The sequence below is a fragment of the Podarcis erhardii genome (genome assembly GCF_964252035.2).
Source record: "Podarcis erhardii genome assembly, chromosome: Z".
Classification (NCBI taxonomy): Eukaryota; Metazoa; Chordata; class Lepidosauria; order Squamata; family Lacertidae; genus Podarcis; species Podarcis erhardii.
In genome coordinates, this window is record NC_138504.1 from 9,243,362 (window position 1) to 9,267,053 (window position 23,692).

Below are 23,692 nucleotides of genomic sequence, written 5' to 3' on the forward strand. Positions count from 1 at the left end.
GCAAGCTGCAAATGAGCCTGAATATCTTTTGCTCTAGTGCCGTTCCTGCTTTTCATATCCATGTGTACATTGAACATGGGCAGAAGAGTTCCGGCTGGCCACACCCCCAGTTCAATCTTTATTCATTGGGCCAAAAAAGAGGATGCAATTTCAAAGCATGTACAACAGTTTGGTCTGAAATAAATGAGCTCTCCCCACTCTGTACAAAGTTCCTTTGTTTCTGTACAAAGACAAAGACAAAGGGAAGAAGAGGCCTTATACAACCAAGGGCAAGCAGAAAGAGGCATTCAAGTGACTTTAATTGGGTAGCACAAAGGGTGTCATTGGACAAACTGACCATGAATGCCACAACCCTACCACTCAGCTAAAGGGGAATGGCTTAACCGAGTGGTAGAGCATCTGCTTTGCACGAGAAGGTCTCAGGTTCAAGTTCTGGCATCTCCAGGGACCTCCAGGGCTGAGAATGTTCCCTGGTTGAAGTCTTGCTGCCTGTCAGTGTGAACAATGCTGAGCTAGATAGACCAGTGACTCAATGTAAGTATATGGTCATGGGAGGCTGCTGGTGTGATGAGTGCCCCATTAAGTGTGCTTCTTTAGGGAGCTGCCTAGTTTTGCCTCTGAGCTACTGCACTCGTGCAAATTGTCTCCTCCTGCCATGTTTATGTAAATGGATGTTTGCATTGGTCATTCAGAAGAGCAAAAGGGCAGCTCAGCATCACGTATGAATCTGCCTGGGAGTGTCTCCATGTGCTGCAGCCCTGTGGCTCCTGTACAGACCTCTCCCTCTTGCCATGTGTCTATGATAGCACCAAATGCAGTTTTATGTTCGTCAATAAAAAGTCACTTCAGTGGCTGACGCGCCAGCCTCTGCTGCGCATTGCAATGCATCTAAGGCATGACATTACCCCAGCATGCCATGTCTGATGGCTTAAATTAAGCCTCCTTTATAATTAACTTTAATTTCCTGCCGTCTTTCTAGGGTTTTGCCTTCTCTCAGTGCTGCCTTTATTGAAGCTTTTTTCCAGAGAGAGAAAGAGAGAGCATGTGTGTGTGTGTGAGAGAGAGAGCGCAAGCAAAGAGTTTTTTGTTCTTCAAAAATATCACTGATGGGGCAAAGAAACAACACAAGTAAAGGAGGGATTCATTTTATCACATTCCTCTTGACTTTCCTGCTGGCTTAATTTACTCAGGCACACACCTGTTTGTTTTAGAGACTCCTGTGAAAATAGCAATTTCATTGCAGGAGGCTGAGTGTGGTTCCTATCCCTGCAGCTAGCAGAGGGAGATGCACTAGGAATTTGATTTTAAAATGAGAGATTCTCACTATTATTAATAAAAGCCCTTGGAAACCCTAGATTAGTATTACCCCACAGTCTACATAATGCACACTGTCAGAGGCAGTAGCCTCTGCATGCCAGTTACTGGGGAGCGCATGCACGCACAAACACACACAAACACACACACACACACACACACACACACACACACACACACACACACTCTTACGTCATGCTTTGGGGGCTTCCCATTGGAGCATCTGCTTGGCCACTGTGAGTACAGGACGCTGGACTTTGCTGGGACACTGCCCTGATCCAGTGGGGCTCTTCCTATGTTTTTCGGCAGCAGCTCTTTGGGATATGCATGAAATTATGGCCAGGCCTAAGACAACCTTCCATGGGCCCCACCATGGCTGTGAGTGCTGAAGGCCGCTCCCTGCAACACCCTTTCCACCTGTCCTAGGGGGCGGGGCCCAGACTCACCAGCTCTACTAAAGAGGCACCGGGTGAAACCCGAGGGACATCGCTATGCCTGACAGCAAACCCCAACTATTGGATTCTTTTGCCCCATCTTTTCGTGCCTGCCAAACAGCCGTGTCATACTTACGATAATACGTATTTCATTCTCTTGTTAATTATGCTGTTTTAAACGTGCATTTTATATTTGATTTCATTTAGCAATGGTTTTTGTTTTTCTGAAATGTTTAAGATTTTCGTTGTTGTTAACTTTGTTTGCATCAAATATGTATTCTGTAGCTGACCTCCTTTGCAATGTTTTATTTTGAAATCTTTAAGATACTATTTTCGTTTTCTGTTAACTAGAGCCAGGGCCTTTTCGGCTGCGGCTCCAATCTGGTGGAACGCTCTGTCACAAGAGACTAGGGCTCTGCAGGACCTGACATCTTTCCGCAGGGCCTGCAAGACAGAGTTGTTCCACCAGGCCTTTGGTCAGGGCGCAGCCTGACTCCCTCCTCTGGCAACCTGCACAGAATATTGCTTAATTGGTTGCCACTAATTTGATTTTAATTTTTATAATGAATATTTTGAATGTGTGATTATTTGATTATTTGATTATTGTTAGCCGCCCTGAGCCCGGCTTCGGCTGGGGAGGGCGGGATATAAATAAAATTTATTATTATTATTATTATTGATTATGTTGCTTTGAATGTATAATATTTGACATTCTTCCAAAATGTTTGATTCTGGGTTGTTTTATTGATGTTTTAATATGCTGTAAACCGCCTTGAGATTTTTCTTAAAAATATAAAGTGGTATAAAAATGAAATGAAAAATTAAAATAATAATAATAATAATAATAATAATAATAATAATAATGATGATGATGATGATAATAATAATTTGCAAGCTATATATCATGCCTGGTTAGCCTTTTCTGTTCTTAATGTCCTTAAGCACCCCAATAGGCTGAATCGGACCTGGCAGGTTGGAAGTTGTGCAAGCCTTCCTCACTGCCAGGACAGAAGTTCAGGAGAGAGCCAATTTCTGAACACACCCCACTTCCTATATTGGCAATGCAATGATGTTCCTTTGCTGGGCACTTTTTGTGAACAAGGTTCAAGACCCTACAGTGGATGGGAAGGCTGGTTCTCGACCCCTTCACAAATCCTTAACACCCATTTGGGGCTTCACTCCAACTTACAGACAGGCCTTGCAAGGGCAGGAAGAGTCACTTACGTTGTATGCTGAAGCAGAACTTCTTTTGCTGGTAGGAGATGTAGCTGCTCACAGCACCAATCAGGGCCATGGCAAGGCCACTGACAATGCCAGCAATCGTTCCCGTCTCTACTACTAAGGCACCTGCAAAAGGCCAGCAGAAAACATACCAGTGCAGAAATGTGTCAAATAAAACATACAACAACAACCACCAGTTCATTATTTATACCCCGCCCATCTGGCTGGGTTTTCCCAGCCACTCTGGGCAGGCAGCTTCCAACAAAATATTAAAAGTACATTAAAACATCAGTCATTAAAAACTCCTCTAAACAGGGCTGCCTTCAGATGTCTTCTAAAAGGAACAAGAGGTGTGAGGAAGTCCAAGGAAGTGTACGAAATGTGGATATTGGAAAATGTTATGTTATTATGTGCTTTCATTGTTAAACAAAAATCTAATAAATATTATATTAAAAAAAAAACAGATGTCTTCTAAAAGTCAGATAGTTTTTAATTTCCTTGTCATTTGATAGGAGGGCATTCCACAGGGCGGGCACCACCACCGGGAAGGCCCTCCGCCTGGTTCCCTATAGCTTCACTTCTCGCTGTAAGGGAACCACCAGAAGACCCTCAGCACTGGACCTCAGTGCCCGGGTTGAACAATGGGGGTGGAGACACTCCTTCAGGTATACTGGGCCGAGCCTATTTAATATACATTTAATACAGGTCCTTCATGCAGTCATGCTTGTTAATGTACTTGTAATTGTCAACCTATTACTATGTTGATTTGTTTCCTAGGTATATCACAGAGGTCTGCTTCACATCCAATTCTGTATTACAGTTTGGCATTGTGTGAATGAACCTTTTTCATTTATGTTTTCCCCTCTGATTCAACGAGTTACTTCGTCTTTACAGAAAACCACAGTTGATGTCTGAATTAGGAAGTTATTGTTTGTACCTGAATACCATAGAAGGATCTTGCACTAAAATTTTGAAGCTGGTTTGTAATCCTGGTTTGAGGAGCAATCAAAAGTGGCAATTTGCCTAATCAGACATAGCAGGTTGTCCTCCAAACCGGGATTTACAAATGAACCTCAAACTCATCTGCAGTTCAGGTATGGAGTGTAAATCATAGTTTGCCAGTTCAGATGCAACAGTAAACTAGGGTTTGCACTAAAGAAGTACAATGAATTTAGCAAGAACAAACATCTACCAAAAAGAGATGGGAGCTTCTGTACTTGATTCAGCATTGAGGAGCTCCTACCTTTGGGTGGATTGAGCTTCCGCCTTGAGCAGGGATAGGCAACCTCTAGCTTGCAGGCTTCTTTTGGCCCATCAGGTGGTCCAATTTGGACCACAAAATCATTTTCTCCAAACCACACCCAGCCACCAGCTGTGTCACTGGTGTTAAATCCTGGATCAGCTGGGTCCTCTATTCCTATCAGAGAACAGGATCGCACAGCCAAAGCAGCAGGATTTAATCTCTGCAGATCAGCTGAGCAAGAGCAGCAACACCAAAAGTATGCTTGTAAGAAGCACTTTAAAACAGCCTGCAGTCCGGTTTCAGCTGAAGCAAGATCACATGGGCTGTTTTAAATAGCTTCTCAGAAGTGCTGTTTGAAGCATCTGCCCCCTTGTCCTTTAAATGAAGGAGAAGATGATTCAAAAGTGCTTTTGAGAAGTGCTTTAAGGTCCCATTTCAGCTGAAAATGGGACCTTGGCAGCTACTTTCAAGTGCTTCTCAAAAGTGCTATTTGAAGCAGCTCACACTTCTTGTGCACTGTTTGAAGCAGCTTGTGCAGAAACACACAAGTGCCAATATTTAAGGGGTGGGGGAGAGGAATGCCTCTCCCCTTTTAAGTCCTCAATCTTGCTCTGATCTTAAAGCCTCCCCCACCCTTATCAGATCCTGATAAGGATCTTGTCTAAGGGGACGAAAAGGTTCCCCTCTCCTGAGTTTCAGGTAACAGTGCCTGTTTGCAAAGGGCCTTTGGCAAGGCTGAAATTTGACTTTACTTAAAAACTATGTGTGAGATCTAATGTCAGCTATACTCAAGAGTAAAGGTAAAGGGACCCCTGACCATTAGGTCCAGTCGTGACCAGCTCTGGGGTTGCGGTGCTCATCTCGCTTTATTGGCCAAGGGAGCCGGCGTACAGCTTCCAGGTCATGTGGCCAGCATGACTAAGCCGCTTCTGGCGAATCAGAGCAACGCATGGAAACGCCGTTTACCTCCCCGCCTATTTATCTACTTGCACTTTGACGTGCTTTCAAACTGCTAGGTTGGAAGGAGCAGGAACCGAGAAACAGGAGCTCACCCCGTTGCGGGGATTCGAACCGCCGACCTTCTGATCACAAGTCCTAGGCTCTGTGGTTTAACCCACAACGCCACCTGCGTCCCCTGAAATCCATGGAGAATGCCCACTGATTTCAAGGGGTCAATTCAAACAGTGGGTATAGCCCAATGATAGGGACCCTCTTGAAAAGAAATGTGAAAAGGGCAATAATTGATATTACCCAGCATCACAATTTGATACCTCTTGCCCAACTATTTCCAACACATTTATATATTATGTGGCTCATTTTACTCCCCACGTTCTTTTTGTAATCTCAAAGGGGTAATCACAAAACTTTCAATACTATATTGCGTGGTTCAGGGGCCTCTCCATGTGTGCCTCCATGTGTGCCATGGATGTTAGAGTCAAGCTATTTGGGGAGCGGGGAGGTGCAAGTAGTCAGCTCAGGCACCTGCAGTTCAGCTTAGATACAGGACACAGAAAGGGATCTGTGTGAAGCAGAGATGGACTTGCAATTTCTAGAATTCTGCTTACCGTCATTGTCACTGCCGCCACTTCCTGAACTTCCACCTGGAAATAACAATAGGTATTTATTTAAAGCAATTGCAAATGTTTGAAGCACTTCATGTATTGTCTCATTAATGTTTACAACCACTCTGGAAGAAATGTCAGGATCATTATCCCCATTTTACAGATAGGAGCCAGAAAGCTGAGGCTAAGAGAGGCAGAGACATGATTACCATACTTTGTACAATGAATTGAGCAATTTTTCAGAGCAGGTACATTTCCTAGTTGAGTCAGAGGGGGGGGGGGGATGGAAAGAGATGTAGTACAGTGCCATTCAGTCCAGTTAGTGTGCAGAGATGGGGAAAAGTTTTCCCTTCCAGCTAGAGACAGTGGCTCCTTGGGGCAAAAGTATCTGCCTTCATTCATAACCAAGAATAAGGTCAATTTTAAACACGTGAAGTTGCCTTTTATACTCAAGGTTATGCTTCTATTATGGTTCTTTAGGTGTGCTGAAAGAGAGTACAGTCATACCTTGGGTTACAGACGCTTCAAGTTGTGTTTTTTTCGGGTTACGGACTGCCGAAACCCGGAAGTACCAGAACGGGTTACTTCCGGGGTTTGGCGCTTGTGCATGCGCAGAACTGCTAAATCATGCATGCGCAGAAGTGCCGAATCGCAACCCGCGCGTGCGCAAACACAACACTGCAGTTTGCGAATGCTGTGGGTTGCAAACGTGCATCCCGCATGGATTACATTTGCAACCTGAGCGTCCAGTGTAACACAGTGTGGCAAAGCTTTCCCCAACCCTGTGCTTTGGACTACAACTCCCATCAGCACCAGCCACCAAAACAAATGGGCAAAGATGATGGGGACTGGAGTCCAAAACATTGGGCAGAACACCAGGTTGGGGAATAGCTGAGATGCAGAATCCAGCCTTTGTTAAGAAAGAAGCCAACATGTTTCTAGTGGTCATTGATGAAATGATACTCTCGAAAGCATATTGCCAATGGCAGCCCATAGGATGGCTGAGTAAGGATTCTAGTGGCTATGGGTGGAGGACTCCTCCTGTGACTCGCAGAACCAGGCTGATGATGCCAAACTGTCCAATAAATTATTCAAAACAATTATTATGCAACAAAAGGCAGCATAGAATTCAGCTTTTCTTGGCCTGTTTCAACTGTGCAGATAAAATGTTAGCCTATTTCTATTGGGTTGGGCCATTTCAGTTGGTCCAAGTATTATACACTCCCCCTGCCCTGGACAGAGTCTCTTCAAATCTGACCTTTTGGTTCAGAGGGACACCCCCCCCCCCCCGCCAAATAAATGGGACAAAACGTTCCAGGTGGCATGCCTACCTCCAAAGCAGCACTACGGACAGGGTGCATTGGCTACAATCAATGTGCAGGTTAGCTGCCAACATAGCTCTGTCGGGGCTATTTCCAACAAATTGTTTCTACTTTCTAGGACTGCTTTTTGCAACAATATTCACAGAAAAAGACACATGTGAAAAGCTGCACAGTAGGAAAGGTCTACAAACAGAATGCTAAGACCCCCACCAGGTGTTGTGCAGAGATCCCCCCCCCCCCGCCATCCTCTAATGCACACATTGTTTTACAGCCCTGATGTCATGCCTGCCCCGAGTTTGCCTCCATGAAAATCATTCTGTCAAGAGATGGCTGATCTACATCTTGGAGTTGAAAGCAAGGACAAATTGGGGGTGGGGGGATCATGTCCTCCCTCTCACACCCCTCCTCCCAAAGCCAATTCTGAGAAGTGTGGGGGGAGAATGTAGAAATCCTGGGGCAGCGTTAATTATCTTCTAAAATGTTGACGAAGGAACTTGTGTGAATAGGGCTCGGCTCGACTGCTCTGCAACTGCAGCCTTGCGCATACACAGAGACACACACTGGTAGCCCTCATATTAATTAACCAGCTGCTGCTTCGGTAGCACTGCATTGAGCAATAAATGAGATTGATTATAAATTTAGCGCTGTGCGCAGTCAAGAGGTGGGTGGGGTTTGCAGAGACTGGAGGCTTTGTCTGCAAATTTCTGCACTCTGCAGCATAGGCAGCATTTTTCTTCCCTCTCTTTCTCTCTCCCACCCCTCCCTGCTCCACCCTACTTTGGAAAAAATGATGGGGTGGTCTGAAAAAAAATGACTCCTTTGTAGGATACTGAGACTTGGGGGTGGAAGATCATCTGATGTGTCCAAAATCTGCTGGAATCCACATGGACCTTAACAGATAGCAGCAGTTTAATACTGCAAAAGGTGCTTCCCTTGGGTTGGTAAGTCTCATTTAATCCAGAATGCGGCAGCTAGACTGGTGACTGGGAGTGGCCGCCAGGACCACATAACACTGGTCCTGAGAGATCTGTATTGGCTCCCAGTACATTTCCGGGCACAATTCAAAGTGTTGGTGCTGACCTCTAAATGGTCTCAGCCCAGTATACCTGAAGGAGCCCCAAATGGCCTCAGCCCAGTATACCTGAAGGAGTGTCTTCACCCCCATTGTTCAGCCTGGACACAGAGATCCGGTGCCAAGGGCCTTCTGGTGGTTCCCTCACTGTGAAAAGTGAAGTTACAGGGAACCAGGCAGAGGGCCTTCTCGGTGGTGGCACCCGCCCTGTGGAACGCCCTCCCAGCAGATGTCAAGGAAATAAGACATCATCCTACTTTTAAAAGACATCTGAAGGCGGCCCTGTTTAGGCAAGCTTTTAATATTTAATGCTGTATTGTTTTTAACACTTGATTGGGAGCTGCCCAGAGTGGCTGGGGAAACTCAGCCAGATGGGCAGGGTATAAATAAATTATTATTATTATTAGGCAAGGAGTTAAAGCGAATGCTTAAAGGGTTCCTGTGATCCCAAGGTATCCACCTCCTGAGGAGCCCCCCATTAGGCTCTGCTAGGGTCAGGTGATTCCGCTGCATCTCTGCATTGGGTGTGAATCCATCGTTCTTAGAGAAGATAAGCTGAGAGCCCTGAAAAGAGGCTGTCACCTTTCATGGGTCATTGCTCTAGACTCATTCCTAGCAGGAGGCATGCCCAGAGCACTAGCTCCTGCAGAAACAGGGCTGGGAAAGCATTTTAGGCGCATCCAACTGACATGCAATCGCCAACACTCGGCTCCTTTTGGACCTGGAAGAGGGCAGAACAGGAGCAGGGCATAACAGGGTGGGCTTATGCACCCTCCGCTGGCGTGCAGAGGGGCCAGGAATGGAACCCCCATGCAAAACAGTCACTGCTTGTATTCTAAACCAGGGAAGGAAAAACATCAGGCTTGGGTTATCTACTTCCTTCCTCACTAGAACAAGAAGATCCACTTGCCAGAGCAAGGTGCAAAATGATAGGCAGGGAATGGAATCATAGAATCATAGAATTGTAAAGTAGGAAGCGAACCTGGGGGTCATCTGGTCCAATCCCTTACAATGCAGGAATCTCAACTAGACCATACATTGCATATGGCCATCCAACCTCTTCTTAAAACCCTCCAAGGAAGGAGAGTCCAGCCCCTCTCATGCGAGTCCGTTCCACCACCAAACAGCTCTTAAACACAAGAAAGCTCTTCCTTATGTTTAGTCAGAATCTCCTTACTGGTAACTTGAATCTGTGCTATATATTTTTCCCATTTGTAATCAAGTTGGAGAAACTAACACACAGTGCACACAATATCTCTGACCGCAACAAATCTTTGGGGAAAGTGACTCACCAATTTGACGGATGCAGGAACAGATTGTGTTCCTACAGAATCATAACTAGGGGTTTACTATTTCTCCTCACATAGCCCTGGTTTCAATTTAGGGCACTGAAGTAACCCCTAGGGGTCCAGTAGGAAAACCAGGAAGAGTTCTTTCCCCCCTTTTGAAGTGGGTAAGCTCATAGTAATAATGTCATCTGCATCGATGCAAATGTCTGCAGGATAGAAAGCGACGACGCGATAAATCAGTATTAGATGGAAGCTTGTGGGGGAAAATATGTTTAATCAGTGGAGGCTGCTCCATTGCGGCAAGCAGGATGCTGCCCCACCAACTCCAGTCTGCCCTTGGCCAGCGCACACCAACTGGAGCAGCTGCAATTCAGTGGCTGGGTATTTGCATGTAAAAGGACCCAGTTTCAATCCCTGGGAAGTCTAAGTAGGACTGGGAATGCCTCCTGTCTGAAACCCCTAAGAGCCACTGTCAGTCAGAGCAGACAGTACTGAGCTATGGAATACTGGTGTGAACTCAGTATAAGGGAGCTTCCTGTGTTTCTGCCTGCCTTATTACTTGCAACCACTGCCTGTCAGCTTCCCCCTCCTCTTGCAGAACTCTGCAAAGTAGATGGTGGCAAAACTAGCCAAATTCGTTGGCTTCCATTCCCTTTATTGTTTGGGCTTCCTGCCTTCCAACCTACCAGCTCTAATGGGCACAAGCCACCACTGTGTTAAAGACACAACACAAGTGACTATCCACACAAGCCCATTACCCCTTTGTCCAAATGCTATCCTCATTCACGCCACTAGGACATACTATATAACTTTCACACATGCAACTGCTGACCAACGTTTCAATTACGCCGCAAACACACTTCTCTGCTGAATCCCCTTCCTACTAGTTCCAGATGTCCGCATCTGCTCTCATGCTTTGGAATGGCCTGTGCCTCTGAAACGTTGGAATGCTTGTAAACTCTCCATAACCCCTTTGGCAGCAGAGTCTACAGCTGGAGAGAAATGGCTTCAACTGAAGCCAGAGTTCATACAGCCAATTGCTGTGGAGGTTTCAAATGCTGCAGCCTGTGGCTGCCTCACTTCTTTTTCTTTTAAAATGCTAAATATATCTGAATTAGGAGAGCAGGAAAGGGGTAAGAGCAATCAAAGAAACCCATCACTGTTTTTTTCTGAAAATTCAAATGACTGGCCACCTATCAAGGAAGCTGTAGAATCATTTCCTGCCCACTGTTTCAGTCGGACACCTAATCTCTAAACAGGGAAGGGGTGTAGCTATGCATATACAAAGCCCCCTCATTCAATGCTTGCCGTCCTCATAGCAAGATGAAAGGCTCCTGTCCATTGTCTGCAAAGCCATTGCCAGACTGTAAACAGCATTGAGCAAGGTGGACCCAGTGGTCTCAGCTTCCTATACCAGATGGGGGACCTGTGGTCCTGGATATGTTGCTGGAATATGATTCCCACCAGCACTAGCCAGCAATGTATCATGGACCGGTTGGACGCACAGGAATGGTGGGAGGAACCAGCTAGGGGACCCCCAAGGGAAGAAGGCTCAGAGTCCAGGGATTGGTGGTGGGACAATGATGAGCAGTCACAAGAAGAGAGAGATGACTGGGAAGAGGTGGGGTCAGATGCTGAAAAGGTAACAGGGCTCAATGAGATGGGACAGTCGGTGGCAGAGAATCAGAGGCAGAAGCTGAAGCAGGGGAGGAGGCCAAGAGAGAGAGATGAGTGTTCCTGGTGAAGTGTCATGGGTGTCTCCCCCTCCTGCTGCAACAAGCTCTCCTCCCACCTGGTCTCCCAGAACCAGAAGGGGCATGAAACAGGAGAAGCAAAAGCAGACAGTCTCAGATTCCTTGGAAAAAACCCTGGGGAGAAGGGGACTTAGCAGCTGTGGGGACAGGGAGAACTTCAGTGTTAGCAACTGCTTCTTGGGGGCAAGCTCTGCGCTCATTCGTCCTTACACTCTGCCAAGTTGGTGCATAAAAAGGCAGAGGTAAAGGACCCCTGACAGTTAAGTCCAGTCGCAGACGACTCTGGGGTTGCGGCGCTCATCTTGCTTTACTGGCCGAGGGAGCCAGCGTACAGCTTCCGGGTCATGTGGCCAGCATGACTAAACCGCTTCTGGCGAACCAGAGCAGCGCATGGAAACACCGTTTACCTTCCCACCACAGCGGTACCTATTTATCTACTTGCACTTTGATGTGCTTTCGAACTGCAAGGTTGGCAGGAGCTGGGACAGAACAATGGGAGCTCACCCCGTTGCAGGGATTCAAACCACCGACCTTCCGATCGGCAAGCCCAAGAGGCTCAGTGGTTTAGACCACAGCGCCACCCGTGTCGTGAGTTAACTCCAACTAGTGGGGTGTGATTTACTTCTGGCTCGCTTTTGACACAAGGGCAGTTGTCGGGGATCATGGGAGTTTTAGTCTGGAGTGCCACAGATTTCCCCATCCCTGCTCTACAGGCATTAACTTTGCAATTGGACTGCCAATATAAAAATGTACTTTGTGTCCCTTTTTGTTGGTGTCCCCTTTCTTAGCTAAGCAACAAAAAGAGAACTTACCTTTCTTTTTATCTGGCTGGTAGCCACCCTCGTCCACAATTCCAGCCAAGTCATCATCCGAAAACCCTGAAAGGTTGGAAGGGGATGGAATTGCTTGTATTAGCCCATGAAATAGTTTTTAGGTTCCAAAAGACATTTGTTTCCTATTTGTTAAAAGGAAGATGGCTTTAAGTGTTGCATTCAGGAGGAAGAGAAGCATTTCTTAGTTGGACTGGTGCTGGTTAGGTTGGGAAACAAGGACTTAAGATGTGAGAAGAAGCAAAACAACAACAACAAGGGCAACTCTGAGTCAATGCCCCATCCCTCGCTTGCCATTGGCTGAGCATACTCAAATACTTTCTAGACTACTCTAACTTGCCCTATGTGAGGCTGCCCTTGAAGAAGGGTAGCAAAGAGCACTCTGGAATCCCATACTCTGTGGCAAGAGATTTTCTGCCATCATTTTAGTGCACACAAGACAGATATGCCAGCTTGATACTGGTGCAACTCCCATTATTGTGTCTGTTTGTGGTTTTGCTGGATTATTTATTTGGTTGTTGCTTTTGGTGTGTGTTTTCCTGTGACGGAACTGTTCGGGTTTTTATACAGACTGCTGCTTTAGTATTTTAGTGTGCATTTCTGTGCGCTGCTCTTGGGACCAGTGCAGTCAAAAGATGTGGCAAAACTAAAAACAATTATTTCTTAAGAAATAACATCTACAGATGTTACGGTATCCCTACAGTAGAGTGGGGGGTAGACCTGCAGACCTCCAAGTGCTGTCGGAATCAAATTCCGATCACCCCCCAGCCAGTGTGACCAATCAGGGATGATAGGAGTTGCAGTCCAACCAACATCTGTAGGTCCACAAGTTCCCCCCTCCTGCCCTATTGGAATTAAAGGTAGGAAGAATCGTTCTACAACAGCATGACTATTCAAACCAAACACTTCCAGAAATGGAAAACTCTGTGTGTGTTTTAGCAATCTGCTGAGGTTTGCTAAATTCATAAAACTGAATTAAGTGTGCAGGACTAACTAATGGATGTCCTCCTGCAAGACATGATGATGCTGGGACCTTTAGGAGGACTGGTTAGGGCGGGCAGGTGAAGAAGAGAGGGCCCCTCTACCTCTAATGCAGTGTTTCTCAAACTTGGGTCCCCAGCTGTTGTTGGACCACAACTCCCACCATCCCTAGCTAGCAGGATCAGTGGTCAGGAGTGATGGAATTTGTAGTCTGGCAACAGAGACTTGGAGACCGAAATCTGAGAAACACTGTGCCTAATAGGTGTGTTGTGTAGGTGGGGAATTTCAGAAGGTGTAGCTTCTGAATAGATGTGTAGAAACACCTCCATTAAAGGGCAGTAGCACTATCCTCCTCTTCGCCTGTCGTGATGAGCTTCGGCTGCTGAAATCCCCGCTTAACGCAACAATAAAAGTCCTGCTCTCTCTTTTTTCACTTGGCAACCCGAATGTACCATTTCAGGCTACAGGTGAGGGGGGATACGCATTCTGAACGCGTGCACACACAATATAAACTCGCTGCAAATGAAAACAGAACACTAGGACAATAGGGTAGATTTCTAACCTTCGTTTCATCTGCGCTAGTTTTCTATTCTCATGGGGTTGGTTTTTTCCTGTATGTGTGTTTTCACAAAAGGGAGTTTCAAAACTTCTGATTTGCCTCCCAACACCTGGAGCATTTTATCACTTCAGAACCCTATTTTCTATTAATTTTAAAGTATTTTGAGGCCAACTTCCCATTCTACAATTCTATGTGACCTATGTGCACCTTTCAGGGCATGTACTCAAACAAGGTGGCTTACAATACAAAACAATAATAAAAATAAATTTTAAAAATCTGAACAACTATTTAAAACAAGACAAAGTGATGGCAGATATCAATGTAGGTCAATATATCATTAAAGGTCATCTGGGGGTGGGAATCAAAGTGATTTCTACAGCTGTGTGTATAGTTCCAGGTCTTTCTCCTCCTATGCAACCCGCTAAACTCAAAGTCAAACATTTCGGCATTAATGTTGCGCAGGAAATTTTCCAGTAGCTAAGAAGGAAACAAATACACACCATGCTTTGGCAATGGCCAGCTGGGATAACAACAGCTCTGATCAGCCACATGCAAGATGATTCATTTTAATTGATTTTATCTGCTGTATGCTTTTATAATTCTTATGTACGCCGCTTTGAAACCTCAGAAATGAAGTGGTATAGAAAAAATTTACAAAAACTTAAGACACAGATCAATTTGTTATTGCTTGCTTAGAATTCAAGACCAAACACATCATGTACAAATTTCCAAACTCTCCCACGTGATACTGTGGGTAGAAGCAAGCAAGCAAGGAACCCACAAGGCTGGATAGCAGTGGAGAGGAGAAGGGAGCAGGCAGAGGAGGAAGCTGGGAAAGAAAAAGGAGAACTGGAAAAGCTAGATGGCAAATCCTTCTCCCAGGCCCCACTGGTTGGAGAATATAAAGACAGGCCCTTATCACAGGGGTGGATAACCTTTTCTGGCCAGCAAGCTAGATCTAAATTTCCCCAGACTCTGGCAGGCCAAATTTTGCAGGTGCATGGGGTCACCCATATGTCAATCACCTGACATCATGCTGCACTTTGAAGCGCCAATTGTTAGGACTTCAAATCACAGCTCAGGGGTGTTTGTAAGCCCTTTGTAAGCATCTCCTTAAACCGTTGAAATTCGGAGATTTGAAGAATAGCACAGGGGTGTTTGAAAGCCCTTTTCCTATCAGTCCTATTTTCATTCAGTGGGAACTGCTCCCCCCCCCTTGATTAAGCTGTGCTCTCACCACGCATCAGTTGATGGGTGGTTGGGAGTCTGCCTTGCTCAAGCAGAGGAACAATTCAAAGTAAACCTGAATTCTTGTTTATCCCTTTCACACCTCACCTTTACCCATCATAATGTCAGGGGTAGGGCATGGCTTTCTAAAAATGGCTTGGCAGGCCAAATGGAGAGACATTATGGGTCACATTTGGCCCACAAGCAAAAGGTTCCCTGTCCCTGTCTTATAATGATGCTGACGGTCAGGTCAATAGTGCAACTGGCCCACAACAACCCTGACGGGAAGCACCTCTCTCAGCTTAAAAGAAAAAGAAAAAGAAAAAGAAAAAGAAAAAGAAAAAGAAAAAGAAAAAGAAAAAGAGGAAGTGCTGCTTTAGGTAACAGGAAAACAAATAAAAGTGTTCCCTGGACACTCCTCCCCGTGTGCTCTCTCCACATAAATACAGGAAGGAACTGGCTCTGAACCGGGGTGAGGGATCTTCTGCCCTGCGTCACACCCAGCCGGCACGGCCAATGGCCAAGGTAGTCCAGAAACAACTGGAGGGTCACAGGTTCCCCATCCCTCCTTGAAGCTTTCCAGCAGTGTGATATTAGGCCACACCTTCCCTTAAACTGTGGTTATGCCTTTCTCCATCTGTTTCATTCCTTCCCACTAGTGGGCAGAAGATACAAACCACAATTCTTGCCTTAAGGTTAAATCTGAACCAGGGACAACAGTTGGTTTTGCTCCCTGGAAGCCACAATCTGTAGTAACTGAAGATGGGTTGCTGGAGCAAAACAGACCATTGTGCCTGGCTCAGATGCACACCTAAGCTAGGGATCATGGCTTATTTCCTCTGCTTACTTGTGGGATGGAGTGAAAGTGCCCTCTAGGAACCATGATGGTAAACTATTAGCTACAGCTTGCTGTGATGTACAAAATGGATCACTATTCGGTTTTCGATTTCGTAATGACAGCCTTTCTTAGAGTGTTTCATTTTTGGAAAAAAGTAACGCAGGGAACAGCAAATGGCCATCTCACAAGATCTGAAGTTGACCAAGTCAATAATAAATGTGAAAATAAGAGAATGCTAATTGAAAGGGAAAATTAGTAGAGGCGTTCAGCATTTAAAATCCCCCCTCGCCCCCAGTGCATTGCACAGAACCAGAGATAAGTAACAGGATGGATTTTCCGTGCTTAGAAGGAGTGGACGGCAGAAAACAAAGGATTGTGACAGGAAGGGGAAAGGTAGCAACTGGGAGCCCATCCAAGACTCCTTACCAGGTTTTCCACCTCTTCCACCTGTACCTTTCGAGCCTGGAACAGGATTCTTTATTCATTAACTGATCACAGAAAATAGCAGCTGTTGATTTAGGTTTTGCAACACGATGAAAGCAAATTACACATGTTTTAGGAAAAAAAGAGTGCAAGTTGGTATCAATAACATGAACATTCTGCCAACACATCTGTTTATTTCTCTAGTGATACCTATATGGATAGGGTGGAGGGAGACAAACAAGGGAGACATGAATGATCCATAAGGAAATTTATCTGGCCAAACAGGTCATATGAAGGGGAGAGGAGGTTTAAAGCTGAGGGCCATGTGTTTCTCACAGCAAAGCATCAACGTGACCACTTCTTCTATATGCAATGTCCAGGGTGCAAATGCCACCACTTATGTTGCAGCACCAGCCGTGCACAAGTCAGAGTCCTCAGCAGATTTGGGGGAGCCCTACCACCTGCCAAAGTCCAGAAAACCTTTAGAAAAAACCCTATGGAGGGGAGGGAACCCCAAATTAGCCCCACATTAGGACTAAGCATGCTCTAAGGCCACAGAATGTTGACAGCTGGGATGGGGCAGGGAACGAGGAATGGAATGCAACCATGAACAGCAACACCCCACGCTGCAACATTTATTACAGGTCCTCTGTTTAAATTACTATTGTTCATCCACTCTACTATGCCTGTGCTGTTGATTCATGCAGTGAATCCCATGAACCAATAAGCACAGCCATAAAGCCAGAGGTGAAGTCACAGTGACCTACCTTTTGGCAAAAATGTGTGTTTGTGTCCCTTTCCCATTGCTATTTTAAGGGCTTTCTTTGTGCAATGGGGAAGTACAACAACCCCTTCCTACGGCAGACTCAAGCGTGACTTGAACATGTCATCCAGACTTCCTGTATGCCTTTTGAGCTGTCAAGCTTTGGCCATGAGAAGGTATCCTGTTTTGTTTGCCACCCCAAGACTTTCGCTGCATCAGAGGTTTGGTTTGCTGTAACATCAACATGAGAAAAGAGTCCTTCCTATACGCCCCACAGATGGCTGAAAGTGTGAGCACAGCAGCCTTAAAGGAAGTGGATTCTTCCAACTCAGTTTTGGCTGACAAGGGGAATCTCCTTCACTCAGTGGGACCTCTGTTTCAACTCACCCAATCTACGTGCTAAGATTTCTGGGCTTGAAATAAGTGGGGCCTCCTCCACCAGCTTCTCTGGGCCCTAATGCCATGGGTCACCTCTCCCGCTTTAAGCTGGGCCCATCCACAACCACTGCACCTGGCTGCATCAGAGGGAAAGGTGACACACAGATGCTCACCCAAGTCAACTCGCTCATCCTACGTGGGTTGGCTAGGCTTGACTTGTGAACAGCACCTCACTTGGCCTCCTGGAGAATCATCTCCTGATGACCAGGGAGGGAAACTGTACAAAATGTTTCTTTGGGAAAGTGAATGGAGAAGATATATGTTGCTAACATTGATACGTTCAGCAAGCAGCCTGGTCTGGTAGACATTTTTTTTGTGGCTGACGGGGTTCGCACTATGGGAACCTATGGGAAGTTGTAAAGGGTTCCCAATTCCTATTATAATGCCACTCGCGATCCATGTGGTCTCTTCCAAGCCACCCAGTTCTATGATATCTGGGGTCAAAGTTTGATGCATATTAAGCACCATTGAGGTTGGGATGCTCAACCATTGTGAGAAAAATGCTGGCCAAATCATCTAAAATTTAGAAGTAAAGCACAAAGCTAATACTGATCTATCAACTTACCTCCACCAGGATTTACATTAGGCGTTCCTCCACCTTGTCCAGGGTTGTGGCCATCCAAAGCATCAGATAAGTCGAAATCCATTGGATCTTTGGCTGGGAAATAGCACATGGATTACCTACTGAATGCATCTGTTGCTCTATAAAGCAGTGGTTACCAATTAGGGAACCGCTGGGGGTCCACAGAACGCACCCAGGGGGTCTATGGCCCCATCCCTGGCCTCCCCCCCCAACTATATTTTTGTCATTTTTACATGGTAGTATCACAGATTTTTATGGCCTGTTTTTTTAGTATGCCAAAATTATCTGCTTATTAGGGGCTACCCCACATTTTGTTCAAAAAATTGCTTTGCAGAGTTAAATAAGAGTTACTAAAATTTACCATAAGGGGAGTCCATGGCTTGGCTTTTGAAAAACAGGGGGTCCTCAGTAATTACCTAATTGTGAACCACTGCTCTAAAGCATATAATAATCTAATACAAATTCAAACTGGTAAAGACAGTATGTGCTTTTCCCTGCAGCTTGATCCACTGTGCAGGGCAACCTCTGTGCAAAGTGGTAACAGGTCATAACTGAATTACCGAGTAGTTGAAATTGCAGGAAAATATGAAGAGGTCTTTGAATGAATGAATGAATGAGTGAATGAATGAATACGTCTATTTATACTTTTCCTCCCTCTAGGTTGGCTTTTGAAAACAAAACAAAGTAACGGAACCTTCCCAGTTTGAATTTGTATTAGATTATTATATGCTTTAGAGCTTTTAAGACATCCCCCGAAAATAAGACCTACTGCTAGTTTTGCCTCTCGCTGTAATATAAGGCATCCCCCCGAAAATAAGACCTCCCCGATAATAAGGCCTCCCCCGAACATAAGGCCTCCCTGGAATATAAGGCCCCCGAAGCTACCGTAAGGCGTCCGACTCCTCTGGACTGTAGCGGCGGGCGCCACCATGCAGCTCAGTGATTGGCCGCAGCGCAGCCGTAGCTGTTCAGCTGTTCAGAGAGCCCGCACCACTGCCAGGACAAGCTGCCCCCTGCTGCTCGCTCTGCCCTGATGGAGTCTGTCTGACTCACAATTAGACAATAAATGTATACCGTATTCTTCTTCATGGAAAAATAAGACATCCCCTGAAAATAAGACCTAGCGCATCTTTGGGAGCAAAAATTACTACAAGACACTGTCTTATTTTCGGGGAAACAGGGTATATTGCAAGACATGCCCTGCACTTAACAGCATTGTCTGCACCCTCATCCTCCCACTTGAGGCCAAAGCAGTAAGGATGGGAGCAGGAGAAACAATGGTACAACTTTGTCCCTGGATGTACTCTATCATGTTGGCCAAGACTTATGAAAGCTAGTGGGCATGGGGACGTCCACGGTTGCCCTGTTTGTGGAATGGTATGCCAGAATAGGCCCAGGAGTATCACACACTTGATTCACTTCCTAGGGAAAATAACACTATCCAGGAAGAAAAAGTGTAAGAAGTTCCTTGACACATTCCTGGCATGAGCCATGGGTGTCTTGTGCGCTCTGTAGAGGTTGTCCCTTACCTGGGACCTTCTTGGGTGGAGCCTTGGTGGTTTTGGGCTGCTTGGTGGTGGTATGCATCACGTTCCAGTGGATATCATCTGAAGACAGAGGGACACAAGGGAAGGTGACTCAGAAAGTGGTGGCGGTTGGGTAAAGAATGAAAAGATTGGCAGGAGCAATATAAGCCACAGGAGGAGCCTCTTCCAGGGGAGCTGCTCTCTTCTCACTGCCCACCCACCCTAAGTACGGCCAGGGGACTGTATAAACAAAACACTATTGGGGACGGGGTTAAGATTTTAAGAGGTGAATTTTCTCTTGAACTATATATACCCATTGTATGAAACTGACAACAGGACAGCAGAAATGGATTCTACACACCCTAATGGTGGCCAAGAGACTGATAACTGATGAACTGGAAGAAGAGAGATACGATTCCCCTTAATCAATGACTTGACAACATGACAATGGCAACCTATGAATGGGCAGCTTATAGCTGCAGACTGTCTTTGCATAAATACAATGATATTTTGAATGAGTTTACGCAGAATATATTAGGTTACTAACAATTATATGTGTATCAGGATATTAAGAATATACACATCTGTATATTAATGTATGGCAATTTAGCAGTTTTTTTTTTTCATTCTCACTCACTCCCCCCCTTTCTTTCCTCACTCTACTTTTTCATAAATGAAATTCTCTTAATAAAATATTATTGTTATTAATAAAGTACAGCCAAGGGGGGCAGAGTCAATAGGGGACACAACAACTAGGGTGGAGTTAGGAGATACAACCCAACTCTCCCCTCCCATCCCCACAAGCAATATTGGACAAAACACCCACATACAACTCTTTCCATGAGCAAAAAACAACAGCACTAGGAGCCTGTTGTGTCCATATGCGCTGGGTCATAGTACACATCAGTGGTGAGGAACATTTTCTGGCTGCAGGGCCAGATCCTTATCTCCTGGATCCCTAGCAGGAGAAATCTGGCAGGTGGGCAAGGCCACCAACTACCTATCAGTCACCTGACATCACTGTAATGTCAGGTGACGCTGCACTCCTGACTTGTTGGAACTTCAAAGAGTAGCATGGGTCGGCTTGAAAGCTCTTCTGCAAAACAGCCTTGTGCAGAGAACAAGAGACTCAAAAAACCAGCATGGGGCTGCTTGCAAAAAGGGCACTGAAACAGCTCTGTGCTGCTGTAGCTCGAGGGGAAGGGGGGAACCCTCTTTTTTAGCAGCTATTTCGGTGGAAACCACTTTGCACTCCTGGAACAAAGTGTGGGGCCAGCAAAGGAACAATCACTTCAACCTCCTGATTGTTCCTTTGAAGTCATGACACATATGACATCAGGTGCGGGTCACGTGGGTGTGGTTTGGGGGGAGAGAAACAGCCTTATGTGAGGAATGGGGACCCCCTAGAAGGGCAGAGAGGTTCCCCACCCCTGGTACAAACAATGCCCCCCACCAAGAAGTAAAAGAAAAGGAGAGACGGGAGAAGGGAGAAGCAAAAGCAGAGATGGAAACCAAAATGGAGCAACAGGAAGAACTTGCGGCTCTCGATCCTGTGAAGGTTGACAGTGGGTGGCTCAGGCGTTTAGGAAATGTAGGTATAAAACAGGGATGGGGAACCTGTGGGCCTCCCCTGCCCCATGTGCTGCTGGACTACAGCTCCCATCATCCTTTGCCATTCGCCATGCTGGCTAAAGCTGGTGGAAGTTGGAGCCCAACAATTATCTGGAGGTTCCCGTCCTTCTGCTATAATAAAGCTTAGCAGAGAAAGGAAGGACTCACCTGGTTTCCTTGGATAAGGACCAGTGGTCACCTTGGTTGATTTAGTTGTCATCTCTGGTGGGGTGTCGAAGTAGTCAGCCAAGTCCAAGTCACCTATTTGGCAGATAAATACAGAAGCACACACAGAGAGACAAATAAGCCACAGGTGGTTGGGTTTTCCTGCACCATGTGTATCTTCTCTTCTTCTCCAAGGAGTTCCTGGCTTATCCCATTTTACCCTCACAACAACCCTTTAAAGCAGGCCAGGATGGCATAATGAAAGAGGGACTCCCTAAGGCAGCACAGGGAGATTCTGGCAGTGACAGCATTCCACTAAAATACAGACACTCCTGCGACTGGTGTGCCTGGTACAGTGTTTTCGTTACTGGTGTGGCTGTAAAGGTTGGAGTCAGCTGCAGGTCAGCAAGAAAGACGCAGGGCTCCGTTGTCAGCGAAGTTAACTCTTTATTCAAGGAAATGGCATACTGCTCAGCAACTCTTCCCAGTAGGCATTGCCGCTATGGAGCAGTTGCCAGGACTGAAGGTCCCTGCCTTCCCACCTTTCTCCCGGGTATTTCCCAAGCAGTCTCAAACTGTGCTTGCACATCTCTGACCTCTGTTCTGCCCTAATTATTCTGCGCATTCTTGGAGACTAAAGGGGAGGAAACTTGTTGCAGCAGGAGAGGGAGACTCCCTGGATTCTTCAGGTGCCCCTTGACCCCTCACCTCTGTTTCAGCCTCAGAGTCTGAACTGTTCCCTGCCACCGGCTCTTCCTGCTCACTAAACCCTGTTGCCCCTTCAGCATCCAGGCCCTCCTCCCAATCTTCTCCCTCTAATTGTCCCACCACCAATCTGCAGGCTTTGAGCCTTCTTCCTCTGGGATTTCCCTTGGGGGTTCCCCAGCTGTTGCCTTCCACAACTCCTTGTTGCCCAGCTAGTCCCTGGCAGTGGCCCACCTAAGGAGTCAAGTTTGTTGAGCTCAGTTCCATTAACTCAGATTCACTGCAACATTTCACACACATGAGATTGGGGGAGGCAGAGCTGCATGCATGTGCTTCCTCCATCGCCACATCCCCCCGCCAGGTGAAAGAGGTGGAATGGGGAAGGACCAAGCCATGTGGCAATTTTGGTGGAAGCAGGAGCCTTGGGACTTCTTTGCCCAGTTGGTTCTCTGCATTGCTTCTTCATCCTGCCCCTACAACCCAACCAGAGGCCCCTACCACTCCATTAGCCAGCATCAGCCACAAGAAGAAAAAGAAAGCATTTGCAGTGTCTGTCAAACCCCACAACCTGCAATCAATAGTTGCCATTCCTACCCAGAAACACTTAGTTGTCTCTAAATCAAATAGCAATTTCTGCTGGGTTTGGTCCCTTCTGGGTTTGCTCATGATCTGTTTGCACAAAGTCTGTATGGAGTCTAGATGTTTTCAGCTATTTATCACGCACTCATTTTGATTTGTTTGCAGGGAGGTTAGACAATGACTTGTCAAGCAAATGTGATTCCAATGCATTTCCCCATCACTTTCCTTACTGCAGAAAGTCCATTTCTTTTCTATGGAGCAAAGCAGGTTAGTTGTGCCAACAGCTTCAAATCATCTTTGATTGCAGAACTTGAATTTGCTGCTATGTGATTAAATCCCACCTGCAAACAGCAACTTGCCCCTGATTCACTCCACTCTTTTGCTATAAATAAGAGATGGGAAAACATCTCACCTGTTCCGCTGGAAGGCTTTTTGGGTGGCTTGGGAGTAGCTGTAGTTAAGACAAAAAGAGGGAAGGAAGGACATTTTAACTGGATGAAGAATTAAAAGTTCACTGAATCTCACAGCACAAGCACATGTGTACTCAAAAGCAAGTCCCATAGAGTTCAATACCCACTGAGTTTATTATTAAGCTGTAAATAACTGTAGGAGGTGCCTGCATCTGTGAAAACATCAATATATAATGCAGGTTGCTCACCCCACCCAATTCTCTCCAGCACAAGGGTGACTTACGCCGTTTCGTTGGAATGCCATCATCCAGCGCATCCTCTAAATTCAATTCAGAATCATCGGCATATCCTAGAGACAAAGAAATAGCACAGGTAAGTTATTTGCTGCATTTATATCCCACCTTTCCTCTAAGGAGCTCAAGGAGCTATACTAGTTCTCCCCAGCCGAACTGCATCCTCACAACAACCCTGTGAAGTAGACAGGCAGGCAGAGTGACAGCAACTGTTCAGGGAAGTTTTAATGTTTGATGTCGTGTTGTGTTTTAATTTGTTGGAAGCTGCCCAGAGTGGCTGGAGGAACCCAGTCAGATGGAGGCATATAAACACATATATACATGCACGCATAACCAGTAAGCTTCGTGGCTGAGTAGGTCCTACTCTGACCCTCTAACCTAGTGGTCCTCAGAAAATTTTATCTGGACCACACTTTCAGAATAAAAATTTGCTCGTTGTTTTTTTTTAAATTGGGAATAAATCCATTGGAAAACAAAAAGAAACCACTCCTAGCAGTGCTTGATTTATAACATACAACACAACTACTTTAGAATGTGATTGTGAGGCATC

General features: G+C 45.9%; 1 protein-coding gene across 3 annotated transcripts in view; it reads right to left on the reverse strand.

Moving 5' to 3' along the window:
• The window catches only part of CD99L2 (CD99 molecule like 2), a 70,734-nt gene that overhangs the window by 6,673 nt on the left and 40,369 nt on the right, over positions 1 to 23,692 (reverse strand). Inside the window, exons 2-10 of one of the 3 annotated variants that reach the window (XM_081848180.1) lie at positions 23,133 to 23,198; positions 22,852 to 22,890; positions 21,159 to 21,251; positions 19,383 to 19,460; positions 17,836 to 17,928; positions 16,073 to 16,108; positions 12,020 to 12,089; positions 5,778 to 5,806; positions 2,973 to 3,095 (exon numbers count right to left, since the gene is read on the reverse strand). In XM_081848180.1, coding sequence (XP_081704306.1) covers positions 2,973 to 3,095; positions 5,778 to 5,806; positions 12,020 to 12,089; positions 16,073 to 16,108; positions 17,836 to 17,928; positions 19,383 to 19,460; positions 21,159 to 21,251; positions 22,852 to 22,890; positions 23,133 to 23,198 — 627 coding nt within the window. Of the gene's footprint in view, positions 1 to 2,972; positions 3,096 to 5,777; positions 5,814 to 12,019; positions 12,090 to 16,072; positions 16,109 to 17,835; positions 17,929 to 19,382; positions 19,461 to 21,158; positions 21,252 to 22,851; positions 22,891 to 23,132; positions 23,199 to 23,692 lie in introns of all 3 variants that reach the window. The other 2 variants (XM_081848179.1, XM_081848181.1) reach the window with 2 other exon arrangements.